A 26,299-nucleotide genomic window follows, 5' to 3' on the forward strand; every position below is an offset into this window, starting at 1 on the left:
GCCCAAAAGACCAAAAATCGTATGTTCTCCCTCATATGTGGACATTAGATCAAGCGCAAACACAACGAAGGGATTGGACTATGAGCACATGATAAAAGTGAGAGCACACAAGGGACGGGTGAGGATAGGTAAGACACCTAAAAAACTAGCTAGCATTTGTTGCCCTTAACGCAGAGAAACTAAAGCAGATACCGTAAAGCAACTGAGGCCAATAGGAAAAGGGGAACAGGTACTAGAGGAAAAGGTTAGATCAAAAAGAATTAACCTAGAAGGTAACACACATGCACAGGAAATCAATGTGAGTCATTGCCCTGTATAGCTATCCTTATCTCAACCAGCAAAAACCCTGTTCCTTCCTATTATTGCTTATACTCTCTCTACAAGAAAATTAGAAATAAGGGCAAAATAGTTTCTGCTGTGTATTGAGAGGGGGGGAGAGGGAGGGGGCGGAGTGGGTGGTAAGGGAGGGGGTGGGGGCAGGGGGGAGAAATGAACCAAGCCTTGTATGCACATATGAATAATAAAAGAAAAATGAAAAAAAAATCATTTTGCACTAGCATGATAAGAACATAAAATTTGCAGCAACAAGACTTTTGAGAAGTCGTTTGCTTTCAGCTGTTTTGGATTTCCTTCAATTTTTTTTAAAAAAAGGAAATATCAAGTGATGCATTTCTTAATATACCCAATTTGTAGAAAGAAAGTAGTTAACTTGAAATGCATGCTCATTCAGAAGTATCACTAACAGAAGTTTGGGTTCCAAACTCATGAAAACTACAAGGAATTTTCTCAAAAGTGTAATATTATATAAAATAACGTAAAATGTATCCTAATACTTTAAATTTGTACCTAGAGCAGGATAGGTAGATGAGGAGAAATTATATTTTTTGATGCATATTAAAAACACCAGACTCAGAAATTAGAACCAGGAAATAAGAAAAAAAAAAAAAAAAGGAGCAGCAAGCTCCCCACCCATCACATCCTTTAACATGTTAAGTTACAAGAATAGAGAGACAAAAGGGGGCCATCTGCACCTGCTTTCTCATTTGAGATGTTAAAAGCTATAAGGCCCTTTTAAATAGACAGAAAAATGGAAGACTTGTCTTACAAAGGAAATCCAAAAACATACTTATAGTTCCTGTGTTTTGGGTAAGCCTAGATCCCATCTCCATGTTTTAAAATATTAAACAGCCCTATCTTAGTCACCCAGATAAGGATTAGAGGCAGTAAGACAACATGACCATATGTATCTTCCATTTCAGAATAAAGACCACAGATAATAACCACCATTTTGAATCTTTACTCCTATTTCCTGTGTGGGGAGTAGGAAATGTTTCTCCTTCCCCAAACTCCTGCCATTTCTCCCTACTTTATCCTGTTATACTAAAATAAATCCTTGCTAAAACTTCCACCTTGTGAGACTCTTCTTTTTGTAAGACACTTTGAAATTCTTTTCACATGTGGATCTCAAGTTCTAAATTTTGCATGGAAACTGGGAAGCTGAGGGAACCCCATCATCCATCATCCAGTGACTTACACAGCATCTTTTCTGACCCCCAGTATAAGTGGGGACAGGAGATAAGAATTTTGTATCCTATTTAATCCTAACTCAACTGTAATCTGACTTCTGACCCACTATTCCTCCAAAATTGTCCAAGTCTGAGAGTTTTGAGATTATTGCTCCCTATTTTGCCACAGAATCCCTAATTAACCTCATACTTTTCCAATAGGACTACTTCCTCTCTTGCCTTTCCTGACCTTATGTTCTGGTGATTTTATGCCTAGATTTGTGCATATCATTCTTTCTTTGGTTCAATCCTCTTCTATTCTTTTAAATGTCTGCATTCCCCAAGGCTATATGGCCATCACTCCTTATTAAACACTAGGGCTCTGGGTGGTCTCATCTACTACTATTCATTTCCAGCATCAACCATTTTTAAAATGTTTTTTAAAATGCTTAAAATTTCTCAAGATTAAGGTACAAAAATCCAACTGCTCCTTGAACATCACTACCTAAGAGTGAGACAAGTTAGAATTAAGGAAATTTTGGGTCTGAGACCCCTGTCTGAATCTCCCAAAGGGCTTCATTTTAATTACAATAAATTAGAAAGAATAGGAACTTCTCCCTCATGGGTGGGGCACCTGAGAATTAACATAGGTATACTCAGGACTCTGCTCAGCTCCTTCCCCTCGATCAAAAGTCAATGGAGCCCGGTAATGACACACTCTCACCTGGCCCAGGAACTGTCCGTACCCCTCCCCACTCACTCACTGATTATTGAATGGGACTCACCTGGTTCTTCCCTTCCCATAGATTAGCATAGGTTTTAAAAGCACCTGGAGAAAAGAAGCATTCTCTCTCCACCTCCAGATTACAAGGGGGCTCAACCATGCCTCCTTTGTATTTCTCTTCCCTAACTTTTAATAAACTTCATTTACACCCACGTGTCTTTGCATGGATTCTTCCTGGTGGGACACAAAAAATTTGGAAGTCTTCTGGTCACAGACTCCACTGGTTGCCAACAGCAATACCACTGTAATGTTAAATTTATCACAGTCAAAACTCCATCCACTATCCTTTATCACCTCACAACTTTTTTCTTTGAAACTCTGTTTCAATCAAGAGGTATCAATATTTATCTGGAAATAATTCTAGCCTTCTTGTTTCCCCCTCAACCTCACATGAAATCTGGTTCATTTTTATTTTCCTAAAGCTTCCAAATTTCATCATTTCCATCATCCCTACTGTCACTGGCTTTCTTCAGGCCATCATAATTTCTTATTTTGGCCACAACATACTTCTAACTTCACATTTACTGCCTCTAGTCTCAATGTCATTTTCACTGCTATCACAGTGACTTTTCACAATTATAAATCTAGTATCTTTCACAACTTAAAGACTTCAGAATACTGTCACAAGTACCTAAATGCTTTGGCTGAAAAGCAATGACTCCTTTCTTGGGCTAATGAATTAACTAAAAGCAGGAGAAATGCGTGGCATCCCTGCCTCCACTTTGTATCTGTGTTCTCTGTTCTGAGCTGTTCTTTATACAGGTGAGGCAGACTAGAAATTAGGGAAAATTTAGGACTTTTAAAAACCATACAGCCTGATTTAGAGCACAAAGATCACCCACCCACCCCCTTCCTTATCCATTCCCCTTGGACACAGAGAGCTCCGTTTTGATTGCAAATTCTTTGTTAAATTAGAGACAAAATTTCCTCCAGCATGGACTTAGGATTCCTGCAATTAGCATAGTTGCATGCATAAGTCTGCCCATATTCTTCACCTGGTCTGAAGGCCACTGTGGGGAGTGACACAGGTCTTCTTCCCACCTCCAAGTTAAGAATGAATAAAAATGACCTAAAAATGAAAATTTTCCTTTTGCCTTCGTTTCACATGGCAGATGCCACTCCTTCTCCTTTCCTATAATAAAACTCTGTTATTTCCCTCAATAGTGTTCAGCTTGGATTCTTCCTTGCCAGAGCACAAGGACCAAAATCTTCTGATTAGAATCATCAGGGACTTCAACACAGTCACTTTGCAATCACCTTGGAATCCAGGAAAGACCAGACTTCTTGATAAGAAAGAAATGGAGAAAACTGCCCCCAGTTTTCTGAGGGGATAGCAGAGCCTTCTCAAACCAGGCAACAATGACTTGCCTCTCCTGATCAGACTGCTCCCTTCAGACTAGTGATAACATTTCTCTGAAGCCTCCCCGCCCAAAAAAAGGTCCAGATAATGACCAATTAGGCCATACCTATGACTAAGACTGATAAACTATGCATACCTTTTGTTCCCTGTCCTGATTTTCTATTTAAATCTAAAGCTCATGCCTGTACCCCAAAGACGACTGAAGGGTGGGCTGAAGTACTCACTTTACATTGTCTCTTCTCGCAGCTGTGAATGCCCTTTCTTTGCCCTTCACCATTACTCATCTCTTTTTTGTGGGTTGGGGCAGGGGAGGTACTAGGGTCTGAACTCAGGGTTGTGTTGCTATGCAGACACAATACCACTTAAGCCTTGCTTCCAGCTCTTTTTACTCTTAATTATTTTGGAAATAGGGTATCACTTACCAAACTTCCCACCATAGCTGGGGAGACAGACACATCCAGCTGTTGGTTTAGATGCGGTCTTGTGAACTATTTTCCTGGGCTGACCTCACACCATGATCCTTCCAATAGCTTGGATTGTAAGCATAAGCCACCGGGGTCTGGATACTCTCCTTATTTAGCATGTTGGGGCTAGTGGCTGTACCTAAAATGTGGAACCCCTGGGGCCTAAAACTCCACTTTCAGCTTCTCCCACCTGAGAATAAATCCTCTGAATTCCTAATATACACAGTCCATTACCTATCCATTCAGAATAATGCTTCAGAAATACCTATTTCCTGAACATAAAATGTTGCAAAAGAATTTTTTTTTTTGGTAGTGGGTTTTGAACTCAGGTTCTTGTGCTTGCTAGACACTCTTATAATTTGAGTCATGTGATAAAGCCCTTTTCAGCTTTTAGTTATTTTTTCAGATAGGGTCTTGCATTTTTGCCCAGGCTGGCCCCCGACTGCAATCCTCCTACCTATGCCTCACACATGCCACAAAGACTGGCTTCTCTGCTGAGATGTCTTTGCCAGGACTGTCCTCAAACCTATCCTCCTAATCCTCCCAATTTCCACCTCCTGAGTAGCTGGCATTATAGGAGTGCACCATCAGCCCAGCTTACATTAGAATTCTATGAATATACCCAGCGATTGTCTCTGACTGAAATAACATTCTCTGCCTTGTCACACTTCAAAAGCCTGACTTCCACTGGAGTTATTCATTTATTGATTCATCCATTTATGTTACGCTAAAGGTACAAAGGACTCTGATGAAACAAAAAGCAAACTAAAAAGAAGACAAAAAATAGGCAGCCAATTAATAATACTAACAATAATAGCTGGGTTACAGACATAGTACAGTGATAAAGCACTTGCAAGGCCCTGAGTTCAAACCCCACTACTAAAAAGAAAAGCAAAATAGTTAAATAACATTGCTGGAGTATTTATCAATTGACATTTACTGTTTGAAGGGCTTTATACAATTAACAGTTACAAATTATGACAACTTTTTGTTGTTTTGTTGCTTGAACTCAGGGCCTACACCTTGAGCCACTCCCTTTTTTTTTTTTTTTTGATGGGTTTTTTTGAGATCTCATGAACTCTTTGCCCGAGATTACTTCAAACCAAGATCCTCCTGACCTCTGCCTCCTGAGTAGCTAGGAGCCACTGGTGCCTGGCTCATGATGACAACTCTTTGGGTAATGTAATTATAACATCCATTTCAGAAATGAGGACTATGTTGTCTAAGGTTATACAGCTGGGAAATACACAGCAGGGCATGCTGGGATATGATATGAAGAGATCTAACTTGAATCCAAAGTGATCAGTAAGCACTGCTTCTACAATTTGTATATACTTGTACTGTTATATTAGCATCTAATTTTGTAAACTTTACCCTTATTATTTTCACTTCTCATGGGCAAAGAATATATATAATTCTATACATTTGTGTGTCCCCAATACCTAGCATAATGCCTGCCAAAATAGAAGCACTCAATAAATATTTAATAAATTAATAAATTTTAAATATTAAATATTAAATTTATTATTAAATATTTAATAAATTTAATAAATTAAACTAAGCACTGAAAATCACTTCTAAAATGAATATTGGGCTGTCAGCAAAACTATGAAATAAATGAAACAGGCCTTTCCTCCTCAATACAGTGAAACTTTATATCAAGCAGAAATGCCCTCTTGACTTCTTTACCTTGACCTCTAAGTAAATCTAGCTTAAAGAAAGATATCTTATTAAACTCATTAACAACAAGGACAATCCTGGGGATGTTAGCATTTTAACAGGTAGCAAAGCTTTAAGTCAGTGAAATTAACATCTACTAGTAAAATATCAGAAATTCATGAGTATAAGATTTTTGGAGAAGAAATCTTTTTGGAAAATACTTTCCAAATAATTCCATGTAAGTACAGTGTTATTACTGGATCAGTATCCAACATGAGTTAATTTTAGCACATCAGCACCTACTTTCTTAGAGGAGTAAGAGTAGATACACTGCCAATGTTTCCAATGTTATAAGTCCTTATATTTTCATAACAAACTTTTCAGATATATTCCAACTAATTTTAATAGTGTTGTCAACAGACAAACAATGCAAATAAAAGGCAAGTGTACTCAGCTTCATACTTGCTAACTAAGTACTCTACAATTTGAGCCACACCCTCATCCCTTTTTTGCTTAAGTTTGTTTCTCAGGTAAGGTTTTGCACTTTTGCCCAGACAGGCCTTGGACCATGACGCTCCCTCTCTCCATCTCCCCAGTAGCTGGAACCCCAGCCGTGTATATAACAGACTTGTTTAACTTTTTCGCCTGGGATGAGCTCAAACTGTGATCATCCTGCCTCTGTCTCCTAATGCCATAAACATTTTACAAGTGTAAGTTTTAAGGTCAAACTGGTTAGGTTCAATTCCTGGTGCATCATATACTAACCTTCCTGTGTTCATCTAGAAAATGGGAGTAAGAATGAGTCCCATACCTCAGGTAGACTTATACTGATGATTACCTAAATAAATCCATATAATGTGCTTAGAACAGTGTATGCCATGTAGTAAACTCTCCATAGGTAATAGTTGCTACTGTTTATTGTAACAACCCTGCAGGTTGTTGCTGATATACTAAGAAAAGATTACACCAAAGCCTTATTATAGAACTTAGTATAATTAACACTTACAGGACACTACATTTACTACAGAATATACATTCCTTACAAGTACACTTGAAAAATTTATAGACTTAGACCATATGCTGGGTCATAAAATAAGTCCAGACAATTTAAAAGAATTCAAATAGTATATTCTCTGACAAAAATGAAACAAAACCACAGTAACACGAAAATTATTCCATAATCTACATATTAGTAAATCAAATAATCAGCTCTAAAAAAAACCTCAGGAGAAATAAAAAAAAAGAAATTACAAGGGCACTCAGGAAGTATTTTAAATACAATGAAAATAAACACATAAAATATCAAGATTTATGGGATGCAGCTATAAAGCAATGATAAATCTAGGGAGGCATTTTTCTACAAACTGATAAACTAATCTTAAAATTTAAATGGAAATGCAAAGAACCTGCAAGAGACAAAACTGTAAAAAAGGTTGGAAAATATACATAAAACATCAGATTTTAAAATATACTATATAATGACCAAGATTATGTGCTACTGGACATAAACATAGACCTAAAGATCAACAGAAAGAATATGGAGCCCAGGAAACAAGACCTACACATCTATAGTCAAGTAATTTTGTACAAGAAATAGGAGAGTCCTTTTAATAAGCAATGGTGAAACAACTGTATATCCATATAGAAGAAGGGCTAAAAGAAGACCTCAACCCTTATCTCATGCCAGACACAAAAATTATCTCGAAATGAACCATAGATCTAAAACTATAAAAATCTGTAAGAGAAAACAACTTCATAACCTTGGGATAGGCATGAATTTCATAGATATGATATATAAAGCACAAACAACAAAATAAAATATTAATAAGTACAACCTCATTGAAATTTAAAACTCTAGCTCCTCGAAAAGACAATACAAAAGACAAAGGCAAGCCACTGTCAGGGAGAAAATATGTGGGATATAGTGTGTGTGTGTGTGTGTGTGTGTGTGTGTGTGTGTGTGTGTGTGTGTGTGTAGTATTATGATTTGAATATGAAATGTCCCCCACAGGGTCCCCAGTTTGCGGTACTATTTTGGGAGATGGTGGAAACTTTAGGAAGTGGAGCCTATGGAGAGTAGGTCACTGTGGACATGCTATTTGAATGGTATCATGTCACAGGTTCCTTCCTGTCTCCTCTCTGCATCCTGGCCACCATGAGGCCAGCAGCCTTTGTCATACACTCCTGCCATCAAGTATTCTGTCTCACCTCAGACCCAAAGCAATGGATACAGCCAACCTTGCACTGAAATCTCTGAAACTATGAGCCAAAATAAATCATTCCTCCTTTTATGTGGTTGATGCAATGTATTTTATCACAGTGACAAAAGTCTGACTAACAGAAAATCAGTACCAGAGAAGTAGGGTTGTTGTTGATGATATGGTTCAGAAGTCTTTGGAACTGGTTTGTAGGAGGAATTTGAAAGAGTTTAGAGAGGTGGGCTAGAGACACTCTGGAATGCTATAAGCAAAGCTTAATGGGCAATTCTAGTAGAAGCTAAGAAGAGAATGCTGATAGGAATATGGACAGTAAAGATTGTCCTCAGAAGTTTTCAGATGACAAATGAGGACTCTATTGAGAATTTACCATGTATACAAATTAAATGGAATATCATCAAATGTACAATTAAAATAAATGTATTTCATTGTATACAAACTATACCTTAAGTGATAGAGCACCTGCCTAGTTATATGGGCATTTGCTGCTGTTTCCTTTATACAACTTCAAATAATCTTTTGGCCCAAAATGACAGCTATCAAAAAAAAAGAAGAAGAAAAGAAGGCAGGATAGGAGTATGGATTGGAGAGAGAGAAATAAAGTCTCTTAGCAAAATATTAAGAGATGCTCAGGAGCATCATTGCTCATATAATATTCATTACAATATGTTATAAAACCAGTCCATACATAATAAAAGCTGACTCAAATCAGCAGCTACAATTTTATGAAATATGAAAATTGCAGTAATTTCCAAGTATCTAGGATATGAGGCCTAACTGAGCTATGGCAAGTTTTTTTAAATATGAAAATGATAAGTAACTTCTATATTTGCTCACTGTGCTAGTGCTTGTCTTTGCCATATTGTATTTCCTATATTATAGTTATGAAGCAGCAAGTATTTTAAAACTTGTGAGAGTGGGAGTACTAACAAAACAGCATATAAAGGATTTTCATAATTCAAATAGAACATTTTACTCTTATTCTACAAAACTAACAGTATTAGAATTCAAATTATTTTTCACTGTTACCTCCTTCCTTTACTACAAAACAAACATTACATTATTTTATCTACTAATGCTGCCTAATTTAAGGATGCCAAAGGAACCATAAATTTGTTCACTTAATATGAAAATAATTTTATATTATTACTGATGAGCCAGACAAGTTGTTCATGTAATGTAGATTACCTAATATTGCAAGCAGAAATAACTATGATAATTAGGTATTTCTGGGAAATTTTTTTCACTCTGTGTAAGCAATGGATATTCCTTTGTCCTTTCTTTTTGATTTCAGGTAATTGCAGAGAAAAACCAGGAAAAGTTGTTTATATACAGAATCAATATTTCTATTAAGCATGTTCATACTTTACAGGTACACATTACTGGTTTCTTCACACACATAATTATTATACTAGCTGGATTTCTGAAACTTGTATATTACCTAGATGGGGATTTTTCAGTCTATCGGTTAGCTTCGAATAGCACTTAATTTTTCTGAGAATTTTATTCCTTTTTATAGAAACTTAAGGAATTATCTGAACATGAAAAATAAAAGACAAATATGTTACTAGATGAAGAGAACAAAAAAGATCGTACCTGTTTCAACCTCATGAAGAAAGTCTCTGTGAAAGTCTTTCTGCTGAAATACCAAAATCTCTCATTTGCAGGGTACACACGAACAACTGTCTCCAGGAGAAAGCGGACAGGCTCCACCACCTCCGTGACCACCATATCCACTGCCACAGTCATGTACACTAGTTTATCTATAGTAGAAAGTTTCTAAATTTTATGCCAGGTTTATTATTGCTTGATTATTTAAGAAAACAAGGTTTTTGCAATCATATTACCTTCTATATTTTTATTTTTTAAGTACTTATCAAGTAGATAACCAAGTATTTCAAATATGTTTTTTAGGCACTAGTGATTCTATCTTAATCAAGTGATATCTTAACTGTCTTTTTCCATAATCCAAATCACATCCTTAATATAAAAATTTAAGAAATCTGGTAGTAAGATACTCCAAAAATTGTATTATATTTTTGTGGTGTTGGAGGTCAAACTAGGAGCCCAACCTATGTTAGGCAGGTGCTTGGACACTGACTGATTTCACACTCCAACCCAATTTTACCTATTTTTATATTAATGTATAATATATTAATATACATATATTTAATCAAGGCCTGAGTAATACTTTTAGAGAATAGCAGTACAGTGTTATCTCTCAAAATTCTAATTAGTACTTAACATGTTTACTTGACCACACAACTTCATTTCATCTAGAATTTTCTAGGCCAACATCTACAGTTTTCTTCAGTTTCCACTATGATGGGATGAAATATGGTTTTTATTTACCCACTTGATATTCTGAGGTTTCTGAATCTATGGCCTGGTCATTCTATACCATTTTTTAATCTCTTCATTGCTTGTAAAGTATTTTCAAAATTTACTTTGTCATTTTTTAATTCTCAATTAAGGGAAAATCCAAATAACTATGCCCACCATTATACAATATTCATATTCATCAACTATACTTCCATTGGTATCAAATTCAACAAAATATTGTTATATTATTACTAAGTATGAATACTACACTTGCCAATTCAAGAGAATCTAAGATTCTCTAGATATCGTATCTTACCTAGAGGACCATTAAGTCCAAAGGGAGTAAAACAGGGGTAAAGGAGACACAGAATATTACACTCAACTGTATCTTAGTGCGGTAGAAAGATTAAGATACTTCATCTCTAGCGGCTAAACTTTTGCCACAAAAATCAAGCTTTATTTGACTCATAAGTTCTCTAAGTAAGTAATGTATAATTACATTATATATACACCATTATAAGTACACACCATTTGGAAATTGTAAAAACCAAGGCAACATGTTTATGTACTATATAAAATAATTTTAAACCTAAAAACACATATTTTGAACCTAAAAAATATTACAACATAGTATAAAAAGTTTATTTTAATAGTTATTAAAAAGTTTATTTTAAATAAGTTTAAAAGTTTATTTTAAATAAGTTATAAACAAATTATCTTTTATTTAAGGATGAAATGTGTATTAAAATACAAAATAAAGCTGAACTATGCATCATATTAAAATCAAATAAAAGCTTCTAACTTGATATTTGAAATTCCTATGTTTTATTCTTCAAATTTTTCAACTGTCTTATTTTTCTCATTTTTGTGTTTTCTTTCCATTGATTATAAGGAAGTATGTTACAAACCTGTCTTCAGAATTAACCTGTGTATCATTTGTTGCTAAAATTTTCTATAATCTTTATTCTTCTCCTAAAAATCCTTAGTTTTGGAAAGATTTATATGTGACTGAATACATGTAATTTATATAACTGGTGAATACTCTCTTCAAGGAAAATAGAGAATTATCATTTTACTGTTCTTCATTAGCATGGTATATTTCAATATTAGTAGCCACTAATGCTTTCTGTGTTAAGCCAAAAGTCTATTGAGGGTATAAACTAAATAGTATAAAACTAAAGGTAAAACAAATTGATCCATTATATTTCAAATATAAATATACGGTGGAATGCAATAAAGCATTTAGGGTAGGACTATAACTCATCAAATAAAAAATTTAGTTTAAAGGCAGATGATGGAGGAGCAAAATTTAAACAGGCAATTCACAGATAAAGTAGGACTAAAAAAAATAGAAAAATGAAAGCCATGACTTTTTAACATTTATAAATTCTGCACAATACTACTCACATTAAGTGAAAAGTAAGCAACAAGGGGAAAAATACTTGCTACGAATGAAATCCTTAATAGATATCGCTAGGATCCCAAAGTTCAAAAGAATAGAAGCAAGCTGGGTGCTAATAGCTTACGCCTATAATCCTAGCTACTGAGGAGCAGAGATCAGGAGGACCTGAGTTCAAGGACAGCCTGGGCAAATAGTTCTTGAGAACCTATCTTGAAAATAACCAACACAAAACAGGGTTGGCAAATGGCTCAAGTAGGTAGAGTGTCTGCTTAGCAAGTGTGAGGCCCTGAGTTCAAACTTCAGTGCTACCCCCCAAAACAAAAACAGAAATATTAATAATGAAAAAAATGTAAGTAATCTATAACATTAAAAAGAAGTTAAAGTGATAATTAGATACGTAAAATTCCATTTGTTTTCATCTTTTGAATTCCTTTACCACTCCTACCCAAATAAAACTATATAGAGACACATGAAATAGAAAGCTCAAACACCTTCTATATAATCTAATAAAATTAATTTAGTTTGGGAAAATTAATTTTCCCAAAATTCTTTTAAATGGCAGGGGTTTTCCTCATAGAAGCATAAAGTATGAAAAAGAACTTCAAATTCTGAATAAGAATATCTTCATTTTAAATAAGCATCAGAATTTTTTTAAAAACATAAAACTGTTTATAATGTAAAATTTAAAGCAAGTAATAACAGATCTTTTAAGAAAAGTCACCTTTTGGGGTTTCTTCATTAAGGGCCAGAAATATTGGTGCATTAGGATTCCACATGCCAGTAATAACGTAAGCTCTTCCATCATAGCTCTTTCCCATGGACTCCTGCATAAGTTTAAACGGGAATCGCTGATAATATGTACATCAAGAAAATCAGCATTTAAACTTATACCTATAAGAAACTCAATTTATTAAGGTTTGTATTTACAGTCAAACAGAGGCTTTATTTTTGTTAAAAAATGTTTCATCCTAAAAAATTATCCTTAAAATACTAAATTCTCCTACAGCTTTATTCAAACACAGTTTCTATATATGTAAACAGGTATCTTCTTGGATAAAAAGAAGCATACCCATATATGCTAACTTACAATCACAACATAATACTGTTATGAAGTTATATTAAACTTGATCTTATGCTGGTTGTCAAAAATCCCTACACATATAACAATGTACATAAGTCTGTATTAACACAGAATTAGCTGAAGATAGTTAGACTGAATTTATAGCTAAACAGGCACACATCACCACACCCAGATTTTATTGATTGAGATGGGGGTCTAGTGAACTTTTTGCATAGGCTGGCTTAAACCAATTCTCTTGATCTCGACCACCTCAGTAGCTAGGATTACAAGCATGGTCACCACATCAAGCCAAAGTAAACTCTTATCTTTGATCCTGCATTCCAAAGATAAAGTAACTCAAGACCATTTACAAAGGAAATCCACTCAGCACTTACATATTTTTTTTCAACCCGTATATATTCATAATCCTGCTCTTTCCCTCTCTCATACATAGCCCCCTACACACACACACACACACACTCTCTCTCTCTCTCTCTCTCTCTCTCTCTCTCTCTCTCTCTCTCTCTCTCTCTCTCTCTCTCTCTCACACTCATTCTCCCTTACTTCCCCACTATCTCTCCTAATTCAGTACATAAATGAGCTTCTGACCCAAAAAACCTCAATTCATTTCTGGACCAGACCTTTTGCTTGACTTGAATTCAAAAGATGAGCTAGACCAACCATAATCTCTTTCAATTAACAAATACCAAGGAAAGTGGTCAGTTAGCACTGGAAGTTAAAAGGTTTTAACTTCCAGTTAGTAAGAAGTCAAGCTGTGACAGGACACGTAGAACAGAATTATAAATTATGAAGTAGAAAAAATATATAAAGAATTTGCCGGGTATCAGTGGCTCACACCTGTATTCCTAGCCACTCAGGAGGCAGAGATCAGAAGGATCATGGTTCGAAGCCAACCCCAGGCAAACAGTTCCGCAAGACCCTATCTCAAAAATCCTTCACAAAAAAAGGGCTGGGGGAGTGGCTCAAGGTGTAGGCCCTGAGTTCAAGCCCCAGTACCCCCCACAAAAAAAGGAAAAAGAAAAGAAAAAATAAGAATAGCATATAGCAGCAGGGTGGTTGTGTAAGCATGTAATCCCAAATACTCAGGAGATGGCAGTAGGAGGATCACAAGTTCAAGGCCAGCCCCAGCAAAGTTAGTGAGACTGAAGCTCAAGAATTAAATGCAAACAAAATGTCTGGGGGTATGGCTCAAGCTTTAGAGCACCTAGCAATTTCAAGGCCCTGAGTTCAATTTCCAGTGCTTAAAAACAAACAAACAGTATTTAGGAGTATTAGGAAAGAGAGAAATGAAGAAAACAAACATCAAAAAACACTTTAAAGCTGGTGTAGTAGTGCACACCTATAATTCCAGCACTCTGGAGGTTGAGAAAGGAGGATCTCAAGTTTAAAAATTATAAATGAAGCAGCCAAAAACCAAAGGCAAACACTGAGAGACAGTGACAATAAATGGTTAATTATAAAGATCCACAATCTTTCTGAAGCATCTCTAGGACTTACTGTGTTCCAGTACCAATAAACCTGCTTCTACTGAGTTTTCTGCTCTTTTTGGCACACAGTTGTCAATAACTGTGGGTCAAAAATTCTTTTTCCACTAGGTGAAGGGGCCCATGCCTATGATCCTAGCACATGGAAAACTGAGGTAGGAGATTGTGTGTTCAAGGCCAGACTGAGATATATAGTGAGTTCAAGGTGAGCCTGGGCTACACAACAAGACCCTCTCTTTTAAAAGAAAAGTATGTTTTTTCCTTATTCCTACACTACAAGTTCCTTGACCAAAAATTTTCTCATTATTTTTACTTATTCATATGTGTGTATGTAAGTATAAATAAAACTGGCTATTTGAAAGATTTATCTTCATTTGTATGTATGACTTTCTCTTTTATGAAGATCTTAAACACAGATTTATTAAACTAGAAAAAGTTTCCATTCACCCTGCTTATTAGAAAACATCCACAGGTTGGAAAAGTCAATATTGCTTAAAAATTGTTCAAAACAGGGCTGGGGATGAAGCTCAGTGGTACAACACTTGCCCAGCATACACAAGGCCCTAGGTCCAATCCCTAGCACTGCCAAAAGCAAATTGCTCAAAATAAATAGAAAGATCTCACAAATTATTCAGTTAAATAAAATGAAATTGTATGTGTTTTCAAAGTCCATCAGAATAAACAAAGTGGCAGAAGACTTGTTTTCAGTTTCCCAAGACATGTGGGTGGATTATGAGAGCAAAAGTATTACACCTTGCTCTAGAGGGCAGAACTAAGACTAATTAGGAAAAGTTACAAGGAAAATGATTTTAGCTGATTATAAGGACTAACTTTGCAATAACCACAACTATCCCTTAGGCTTCACCACAGGTAATGAGTTCCTTTTTATTAGATGTAATTTTAGGTAGGGGTCAATGATCACATATTAAGATAACATGAATATTAGTAATACTGTGTAAAAACACATCACAACTGTTGACAATTGCAAATACAAACCCTCCCCCCTTTGCCCAACTATTTGTTGAGAGGGTCAGCCCGCTTCTCTTTTCTAGAGCATGAATGCTGACAAAGCCTTTGATTTTGATGACTCAAAAGTAGAGGACTTCTGTACTAGTTACACAGACATGACAAAAAGGCCTCAGAAGTTCACATCAGCTCTATAATTCTATAATCTGAATTTAAGTTTTGGATAAATCTGCCAGTGGTTCATCTTAATCTTTTCAATTCTTAAGGACCACCATAGTTAGAACCTGGTATCTTAAATGTTTATACTGCCTCAGTGTTCCTAGTACCTTCTTCTTGTGGAATTTTCAGGGCTCCAAAATGCCATGGCTTACCTTAGGTAAAACCATATTCATTACTGATAAGTTATAGAGAGGTGTGGAAGAGAGATGGATCAATAACTAATTTGTGTTTTCATATTCAATATAACCAGTTGTCCTTACTTGTCCTGTCAAGGCAGTGCTCTATCTATATTTACACAGCTCATTGTACCACTGAAGAGCGTACTTAACCAACTGCTGTGCTTACATACTTAAAAGATCTATTTCTATTACAAGACTGAATCCACAAATAGTAAGAATTAAGTTTTATTCCTATCTATACTCTCCAACACTTCACCCAAAGCTTGGTACACAGATGCATTTGTAGCATACAAATGCTAAATAAAGCATTCTAGTACTGCTTAAAAAAAAAAGTGCTAATACTATCATGAAATAATTCAAAGAATAACTTGGCATAGGAATATTTAACTGACACTTACAAAACAGTGTTGAAAGTAATAAAACATGTAGTACCTGTTAGTACTAAATAAAAAAATCTCAGTTCACCAAAAAAAGAATTTCATACTTTAAGATAACTATTTCCTACATTTCTAAATTACATAAAAATGTCATTAACTGCAAAATTAGAAGATATTTCTGTTTAACAGTTAAGATGGCTTGCTACTTCTATACCCAATACCCTTGATCATGTGTTAATCTATAATTGCATTTCTTAAATACAGCAAATATACTTTACCAAGGAGAAGTAATCAAGGAGAAATTCAGAAAAGGAAATCATTTGAAGAAAGCAAGCACCATCATGGTACTCAAATTAACAGTGTATTAAAATCAATGAAAGAAATCATATTCCACTTTGGAGATACTTGTTAATCACGTACTTGGAGCTTTGGACTCAAAGAAAAGACAACTTCCTAAGAAGCCAAACATGATGAATAGATGAACAGTGTCATTATTTGATTTCAACTTGCATATGATTGTTTGGGCGGAAATTTTCCTAAACCCTTGTAACTAATTTTAAGTTTGGGTTTGCAAATTTAATTGCTATTATCGCTGAGTAAAAGAAACAATTCAGGTATGACAAAATTTTTAAATAGAAAATATTTTAAAAATGTAAAATAACTATTATCTGTATTTAGTTAAGATACTTAAGATTATCATTACCATATCCAGTAAATGCATGTCACTGTTCTTCACGTTTCGACCTGGGCTTAATAACATTCCAAAACATCTGAAAATATTGGGGGGGGAAAAAAAGAAGAAATAAGGTATCAAGAATACACAGAAGCCCAGTGAGAAAAAAACTTTTTTAATATAATAATTATACAATCTGAGCTTTGTACTTACAAATAGCTTTGGTTTTTGGTCTAAGTACATCAGAAATAAAAATTCATCAAGGTATATACTAAAATCACATATAAATCATAAGTTATCAAAATTCCCAGATCCTTATTTTTTATATAAAAATTACCAAGATCAAAAAGTGTCCTAGAAATGTTCATAAATTGTTGACTGAAAGAAAAATATGATAGTGAGAGGTGAATTAGTTTCTAGGAAGAAGAGATTTTGCCTTGTAATTATTATAAGTCAAGATCAATTAAATAAAAAAAAGAAGGCTTTTGAAAATGAGAACAAGACACTGTTCTCTCTCTGCATCAAACCAGATTAACAGAAAGCAAAGTATTACCCTGGCCCTCACTGAGTGGCATGCTATATATCCCCAGTTAAAACTACATTCCCAGTTAAAAAAGAAAAAAAGAAGTTAGACAAACCTCATTAATAAATATGCTATTATAGTATTGAAGATATTGCCCACAATACTATTAATATACTTTAACTAACTACTTACTCCGTGCTTCCTGATGCTCAAGAAGCTCCAGGAATCCTACCAAATGCTACCACTATTTTTTTAAATGATTTTCGTAAGTTCTAAAGTTCAGTTACATCTAGGATTTTTATATTTGCTGGTCTATTCTTAGCTCTGCTTTGTAGGTAAACAAAACAAAGTCCAATAGGTAAAAACAATCTACCCAAATTCATATTGCTATTAAATAGGTCTTGTAACTCAATGAGCAAAGTCATCTGTCCAGAGTGTCCCTCTAACAATCATACATACCCACACTTAAAGAATGTTTTTGTCATGGCTTCCTAAAATCAGAAGGTATGCTATGGAGTGTTTTATAGAAGGGATAAAGACTGTAACAAAATTAAATATAAGACTTTTTAAATTTCAAAATAGTGCCACCAAATTAGTCAACATCTGATTTTCGTTTTGTTTTTTTTTTATAAAGGTAAACATTCCTAGTAGCATGATCTTCTCTCACATGAACAAGACAAGTGACTGGCCCTATCAAAATATGAGCTCAGTGTACAGTAAATGTACACTTTCTGTGAGGACTTAAGGATGCCTTATACAAGGCTCCTCTTTGGTACCCAAAAATGATTATGTATATAGTAAATACAAAATTTATAAATTCTGAGGCTAACTTTCTAAATTAATTCTTGAAACAGTGGATAACAGAAATTAACACTATATTAAAATTTAATATTAATATTATGCCCTAATATTAATAATTTAACTCCACCCTGCTATGATCTCCTATAAGCACCTGTAATAAGTAGTCTGTACAAATTAAATAGTAAGCAATCATAGAATTCACAGTACTATTTCTTCTATTGCCTTAAATTCTTACTAAGTAACAATAAGACTTCATTCTTTTTCAGATATAAAATTTGGTCTCCTCAGTTAAAAAACTGATCCCTCAACTCAGGCTAATGAGGATAGATTTTTGTCATACTTTCCTACATAGTTTGCTCCAGCTTGTATCTTATGTAGAAAAAAGAATGCTTTTCTACATTCTTAAGGTTTTTTATAAGTTACTGAACTATTATACATTGAATGTACTATTTAAGTTAACAAATAACAAAGTCACTATATATAAAAAAATGATAATTTCTTCATCTCTCTCAGTCATCTTTGGAAACAATGCTAACAGTGTAAAATACATTCCCCCACCCCCTCTCTGGCTCTCTGGGAATTTTAAAGCTTCATACTATCTTCTCAAGCATTTCCAGATTAATGGCTAAATGGATAAAATTTTATATTTTCTTAGCACACTTAATCCTATCTTAAACTTTGCCACAAAATGAACCTTAACAGTTTCAGTTTTCCTTAAATGGTAGTAATTGTTACCTTAGTTTGATAATCATTGATGTGGTACTCTTTTCTTGGCTAATAAATAAAAAAATCTTGCCACCAACCAACAGTGACCTTAGAAAGTACCTAGCCTTCTGGACTTCTGCTTCCTCTTCTACAAAGCAGGAGGTATAATATATGAACTTTAGTTCTTCCAGCACTAAAATTGCATAATTTTTTCTATCAAGCTGTATTAGTCATTTCCAAAATTATACTTCATTAAAGCACATCAGGATTCCTATGGGGACCATAAATGTCTATTAGGAATATATGTAAGAAATTACATAGATATTATTAGTAACACAAATGTATAATGTAACTATTAAGTGATTCATTCATTGGGGATTTCAAAGTAGTCAACCTTCTCTTGTTAATTCTGTAGTAGGATAGGAAAAGAAACTGCTATACCACCTGTTTTCTCAAGGTCACACTCCAATAGGGAAGGAAAGTAAGCAAATAGGTAGTACAATCAGATATGGTAAGTTCTATGATACCTGTAAACACAGCATTCTCAAAATTCTCAAAAATCAGAAAGGAAACATACTCAGCATGTATAATACAGTAAATAGATGACCTGACCCAAAATCTGAACTCAAACCTCCTGAGAATGAGGTATTTTCATATGAATAATTGCAATCTTATTCATATTGATTGAACGATTGAATGTTTTAACTTTAAGCCACAGACTACTATATAACTGTATTCATATTTCAAAACAAGTCTCATATAACAAATGATAAAACTGATTTTCAGGAAGAAGTAATTTGCCCAAAGCTACATAGCTATTAAATTATGGGGCTGGTATGCGGACATTAGATCAAGGGTAAACACAACAAGGTGATTGGACTTTGATCACATGATAAAGCAAGAGCACACAAGGAAGGTATGAGGATAGGTAAGACACCTCAAAAACTAGATAGCATTTGTTGCCCTCAAAGCAGAGAAACTAAAGCAGATACTGTAAAGCAACTGAGGCCAACAGGAGAAGGGGACCAAGAACTAGAGAAAAGGATAAATCAAAAAGAATTAATCTAGAAGGTAACACACATGCACAGGAAATCAATGCAAGTCAACTCCCTGTACAGCTATCCTTATCTCAACTAGTAAAAACCCTTGGTCCTTCCTATTATTGCTTATACTCTCTCTTCAACAAAATTAGAGATAAGGGCAGAATACTTTCTGCCAGATAGTGAGGGATAAGGGGGTGGAAGGAAGGGGGAGAGAGAGGAGTAAGGGAGGGGGCAGGGGGAAGGAGGGAGAAATGACCCAAACATTGTATGCACATATGAATAAAATAAAAAATTTTAAAAAAGAAACATAACATGTAAAAAATAAATGAATAAATAAATAATAAATTAGGGAGCTGGGATTCAAGTCCACATCTGTCATCATAAAACTGCATGATCTTTTACATTATAGTCTGTCAATTCCCTAGGCTATACAATATATTATAAAACCCTTGTATGAACCTAGTCAAGGCACAAACTTCAAAGTCTCACTTTCTACATTTCTGAAATACAAATATTACCTGCTTCCATGTTCATCATACTAACATAAAGTTAAAATGAAAAACACTTGTGGTAAAAGTACACTGTAAAACTGTAATTGCACATGACAATTATAAATTATAATTACCACTACCATTAAGAAGAAAAAGTTCTACCTTCCATAATACTCAGTGAATTTTTCCTCAGAACAGGGCTTTAAGTAACTTTAACACCAAGTTACTATCCATGACAAATATCAAACTCCGGCAACTCTAACATTGCTTTAGATCTAATTGTACGAAAAAGTAAGAAAACTAGATGCTATATTAAATATCTTGCAATAGGAAACTTTAACTTTTTAATTTTTCTTTAGTCTATCAAAGCCTTAGGAATTCTATATACTACCAAGAAGACTAGAGATGGAAGGAAGGAAGGAAAGAGGGAGGAAGGGATGCATATGACTAATAGGCAAGTAAAAAACAATGTCTCTTACTAGACAAAATTTAGTTGTTGAAAATTAAATATAAGGTGTGATGGCACATGCTTGTAAACCTTGTGTTCAGGTGTAGGCAGGAGGATCAAGAATTTGAGGCCAGCACGTGCTGCATAGGAAGAACCTGTCTCAAAAAACACAAAAACCAAGAAAATGTGATAGCATGAGAAGAAGGAAGGTAAACAGTACTACAAAGAAGAAAATTTATAATTCAGTAATAGTTTTTCAGGACAATATGCAAAACACTAAAGCTAAATGTTTCAGGAAAATTGGAATCCTAGGCAAATTCACCCTAAAGAGGTGAAAACAAAAAGATAACTTAGAAAATCTTCTAAGAATTGTTGAGGTTTTTCCTCCCTCTCACTAAAGAGATCAAGTGAGGAAAGATACATATTACATGGGCATTACTCACTATGCACAATAGTATGAAGACATACAAATAAAGACAGTTGAAATTGTGCAAAGTGACTACATAATCAACAGGGGATATTATGAATGCTCTGCAACCTTTAGAATTTTTTCTCAAACTTTAAAAACTCAGCCAGTATAGTGGCATGGGTCTGTAATCCTAGCTACTTAGGAAGCAGAGCTCGGAATGACTACAGTTTGAGGCAAGCATGAGCAAAAAGTTCAGGAGATGCCCCATCTCAGCCAATTAAAAGCTGGGTGTGGTAGTGAGAGCCTGTCATCCCAAGAACACTAGAAAAGTAAATAAAAAGATCATAGTCTAGGATGACTGGGCCATAAACATGAGACTCTATTCGAAAAATAACTCAAGTGGAAAGGGTTGGCAGCATGGCAAGGCACAAGTGTTAGAGTGCTTGCCTAGAAAAGTGCAAGGACCTGAATTCAATCCCCCAGTACTGTGAAAAAAAAACTTTTAAACCTTTCAGCCACGCTCAGTGGTACACTCCTATAATATCAGATACTTTGGAAGGCAGAGACAGGAAGATCATAGTCAGAGGCCAGCCTGAACAAAAATTAGCAAGAATCTATGTCAAAAATAAGCCAGGCACAAAAACAGACATGAAGACCAGTGGAACAGAATAGAGGACCCAGATATGAAGCCACACAACTATAACCAACTTGTCTTTGACAAAGGCGCTAAAAATATACAATGAAGAAAAAGCAGCCTCTTCAACAAAAACTGCTGGGAAAACTGGTTAGCAGTCTGCAAAAAACTAAAACTAAAGCCATGTATATTATCCCATACCAATATTAACTCAAAATGGATCAAGGATCTTAATATCAGACCACTAACTCTAAAGCTGATAAAGGAAAGAGTAGGAAATACTCTGGAATTAATAGGTATAGGTAAGAACTTTCTCAATGGAACCCCAGCAGCCCTCAGCAACTAAGAGATAGCATAGATAAATGGGACTTCATAAAACTAAAAACCTTCTGCTCAACAAAAGAAATGGTCTCTAAACTGAAGAGAACACTCACAGAGTGGGAGAAAATATTTGCCAGCTACACATCAGACAAAGGACTGATAACCAGAATATATACAGAACTTAAAAAACTAAATTCTCCTAGAACTAATAAACCAATAAAGAAATGGGCAAGTGAACTAAACAGAACTTTCTCAAAAAAAGAAATTCAAATGGCCAAAAAACACATGAAAAAATGCTCACCATCTCTAGCAAGAAAGGAAATGCAAATTAAAACCACACTAAGATTCTACCTCACCCCCGTTAGAATAGCCATCATTAGCAACACCACAACCACAGGTGTTGGTGAGGATGAGGGGAAAAGGGAACCCTCTTAAACTGTTGGTGGGAATGTAAACTAGTACAACCACTCTGGAAAAAAATATGGAGGCTACTTAAAAAGCTAAACATTGATCTACCATTTGATCCAGCAATACCATTCCTGGGGATATACCCAAAAGACTGTGACACAGGTTACTCCAGAGGCACCTGCACACCCATGTTTATTGCGGCACTATTCACAATAGCCACGTTATGGAAACAGCCAAGATGCCCCACTACTGACAAATGGATTAAGAAAATGTGGTATTTACACGCAATGGAATTTTATGTAGCCATGAAGAAGAACGAACTTATCATTCGCTGGTAAATGGATGGAATTGGAGAACATCATTCTGAGGGAGGTTAGCCTGGCCCAAAAGACCAAAAATTGTATGTTCTCCCTCATATGCGGACATTAGATCAAGGGCAAACACAACAAGGGGATTGGACTTTGATCACATGATAAAGCAAGAGCACACAAGGGGAGTGAGGATAGGTAAGACACCTCAAAAACTAGATAGCATTTGTTGCCCTCAATGCAGAGAAACTAAAGCAGATACCTTAAAAGCAACTCAAGCCAACAGGAGAAGGGGACCAGGAACTAGAGAAAAGGTTAGATCAAAAAGAATTAACCTAGAAGGTAACACACATGCACAGGAAATCAATGAGAGTCAATTCCCTGTATAGCGATACTTATCTCAACTAGCAAAAACCCTCAGTCCTTCCTATTATTGCTTATACTCTCTCTTCAACAAAATTAGAGATAAGGGCAAAACAGTTTCTGCTGGGTAGTGAGGGGGTGGGGTGGAGAGGGAGGAGGCTGGGGGGGGTAAGGGAGGGGGTGGGGGAATGGGGGAGAAATGACCCAAACATTGTATGCACATATAAATAAAAAAAATAATAAAAATAAGCCAGGCATGGTGGTACATAGCGCTAAAAAAACTGATTATACTTTTTAATTACAGTATTCAAAGTAAAAGTTGAGTTGCTTCAATTCAACCATAGCAGTTTTCTATACCTAGTGAAAGTGAAACTCAAAGATGCTGAAGTGACTTTATTATGTTTTTACACTAATCATATTTTTTCAGTATAGTTCATATCACAGTTTCCTTGTAAGCCTAGGTCTCATCCTATCTTCACTGTGCTCTTGCAATTTTCAAATCTTCTAAGATAATATGCAATCTTACTTTCAGCATTATCATTTTTCACTTCCTTGCCAGACTTTTATCTTTGTTGGCCAATTTTATCTTTCAATTATCTATTTCTGTAAAGTGTCACATAGATTTATCATTGGGAGACTAGCAAGCAACCCAACATACTTTGTAGTCTGAGAGTGAACTGAGTGACAGACATACTGTAACCACTCACCAACAAACTTGAAAGAAGTGACATGAATGGTCACTGATTATGCATTTATATTGTGACTTATGGACAGAAGAGCTAATGGCAAAGTTTGTACTTTATGTAATTAGTTAGTATACCATGGGAACAAATTTCACCCCGAAAATTGGAGGGCTGGTATTTTTAACTAAATCATGGTAACAGAAATTCATATGTATCATAACTCTGCCAAACATAGGTTCTACATAAACCTAACCAGAATTCTGCTTCCCACAGTGGCAGTCTACACTTACTCTGTAGGCTACTTATTCTCAATTTTCACATGCAAACACAAGAAGTCTAAGTAAAAAATCATAATTATGTGGTACTAAGAGTACTACCACTAGTAATAACAGCAAACATTCATTAGGCATTTATTCTGTGTCAGGAACTGTAACAAATATTCTCTGCAAATTAACTGATTTTAACATCCCAACACTCTTAAGAGGTAAGCATTACTTACAATTTAGAAACTGGAAACTGAAGCATAACAGAGAAATTAAATAACTTGGATAAAGTCCTGTACAGTCAGACTTCAAATCCATGTAAGAGAACTCCATAGTTCTTGACCTTCAATGTAATAACCTTTAAAACTTTTTCATTCTACCAGTTTCAGTAACATGTTATGGATAGGAGGAATCACTCCACTCTGTTTAATACTTTTCAGCAAGTAATACACATGAACTGGTTACTCCTTATCTCCAGGATTGCAGGCTGAGGGACTGACACCAAAATTATTAAGACTGAAACTTTATTGCATTTGAACTTGGAGATTTTTTTTCCTTTTTATCCTCTCTCTGTCTCTCTAATGCCTATTTAGCTTACTACTGATTAGTACACTTTTTGTTTGTTTGTTTTTTCTTTACTTGTTTGTTTTCCCTTTTTCTTTACCTTCTTTGCTTTCCCTCTCCTCTCACCCTTCTAAATATCACCATTGTTATTATTACAAGTTAGAAAATACTTAATTGTACACAGTACAGGGAGAGCAACAATATCAATGGCAATGATGGGAAGACAGAACAAACAGGGAAACCAGTTTCCCCACAGCAGGGAAATTAGTACAGGAACCAGAGGGAAATGAAGAAAACAGATACTCAGATCCAGACTCTAACAAAACGAAGATGAACTATGCCGAAGAACCCAATGAACCCCACAAGAATAAACTGAAAGAAGAAGTCCTCCAAGTAATCAATGAGAATTTTATAGAGATGATACTGGATATGGTCAACCAAAATGTACAGGGGACACTCAAGAAATTGCAAAACAAAAATAGAAAATTTGAGAAAGCACAAGAAGAAATAAAAGAAACCATAGAAACACTGTATAAACACAAAAGTGAAACAAAGAACATGATTAATAAAGAGGTAAATGAACTCAGGGTGAAAATAGACAACACTAAAGAGGAAGTAACTCAGGATACGGAAAACCTCAGAAAAAAGAAGGCCAATCCAGCAGAATAGAACAAGCAGAAGACAGAATCTCAGAACTCGAAGATGAAATGGTAATTAAAGGAAAAACCAAAGAACTACTAGTTAAACAACTCAAGACGTGTGAAAACAAAATGCAAGAACTCACTGACTCCATCAAAAGACCAAACCTGAGATTCATGGGCATTGAAAAAGGAGAAGAGGTGCAAGAAAAAGGAATGCATAATATAGTCAACAAAATAATTACAGAAAATTTCCCAAATCTAGAGAAATCTATGCACATACAGATGATAGAGGCCTCAAGAACACCGAACAGAGCAGACCAAAATGGAACTACCCCACGGCATATTATCATTAAAACAATAAGTACAGAGACTTGAGAAAGAATGTTGATGGCTGAAAGAGAGAAAAAACAAATAATAAACAAAGGTAAACCCATCAAAATCACAGCAGACTTCTCAACAGAAACATTAAAGGGCTTTGGGTGAGATCTTCCAGGCACTGAATGAAAATAACTTCAAACCTAGGATACTCTACCCAGCAAAACTATCATTCAAAATAGATGGAGCAATAAAGGTCTTCCATGATAAGCAGAAACTAAAACAATATGTGACCACCAAGCCACGACTACAAAACATTTTTCAAGGGATTCTGCACACAGAAAGTGAAACACAACATAACCATGAAAGGGCAGGCAGTACCAAACTACAGGAAAAGAAAAAGCAAGAAAGTAGAGAGTAACCTCAACTTAGGTACACACAATCAAACATTCCAACAACTAAGACAACTAAATGACAGGAATCACAACATACCTATAGTACTAACACCTAATGTTAATGGACTTAATTCCCCCATCAAAAGGCACCGTTTGATGAATAGTATTAAAAAGGAAGATCCAACAATTTGTTGCTTACAGGAGACCCATCTCACCAACCGAAATAAGCATAGGCTTAGGAAGAAAGGCTGGAACAAGATTTACCGAGCCAATGGCCCTCAAAAACACTCAGG

The 26,299-nt window shown here is 35.2% G+C and overlaps 1 protein-coding gene across 9 annotated transcripts in view; it reads right to left on the reverse strand.

Annotated features, from left to right (window-relative positions):
* Nucleotides 1-26,299, reverse strand: part of Rabgap1l (RAB GTPase activating protein 1 like) — a 750,530-nt gene that overhangs the window by 596,375 nt on the left and 127,856 nt on the right. For 6 of the 9 annotated variants that reach the window (XM_074047408.1, XM_074047407.1, XM_074047406.1 and 3 more), the window contains exons 8-10: nt 16,722-16,788; nt 12,434-12,536; nt 9,585-9,751 (exon numbers count right to left, since the gene is read on the reverse strand). The exons of 1 other annotated variant lie outside the window; for it this stretch is intronic. In XM_074047408.1, coding sequence (XP_073903509.1) covers nt 9,585-9,751; nt 12,434-12,536; nt 16,722-16,788 — 337 coding nt within the window. Of the gene's footprint in view, nt 1-9,584; nt 9,752-12,433; nt 12,537-16,721; nt 16,789-17,406; nt 18,017-26,299 lie in introns of those variants that run through there. 2 more of the 9 variants (XM_074047410.1, XM_074047411.1) reach the window with 2 other exon arrangements.

This window comes from Castor canadensis, chromosome 11, assembly GCF_047511655.1.
Source record: "Castor canadensis chromosome 11, mCasCan1.hap1v2, whole genome shotgun sequence".
Lineage (NCBI taxonomy): Eukaryota > Metazoa > Chordata > Mammalia > Rodentia > Castoridae > Castor > Castor canadensis.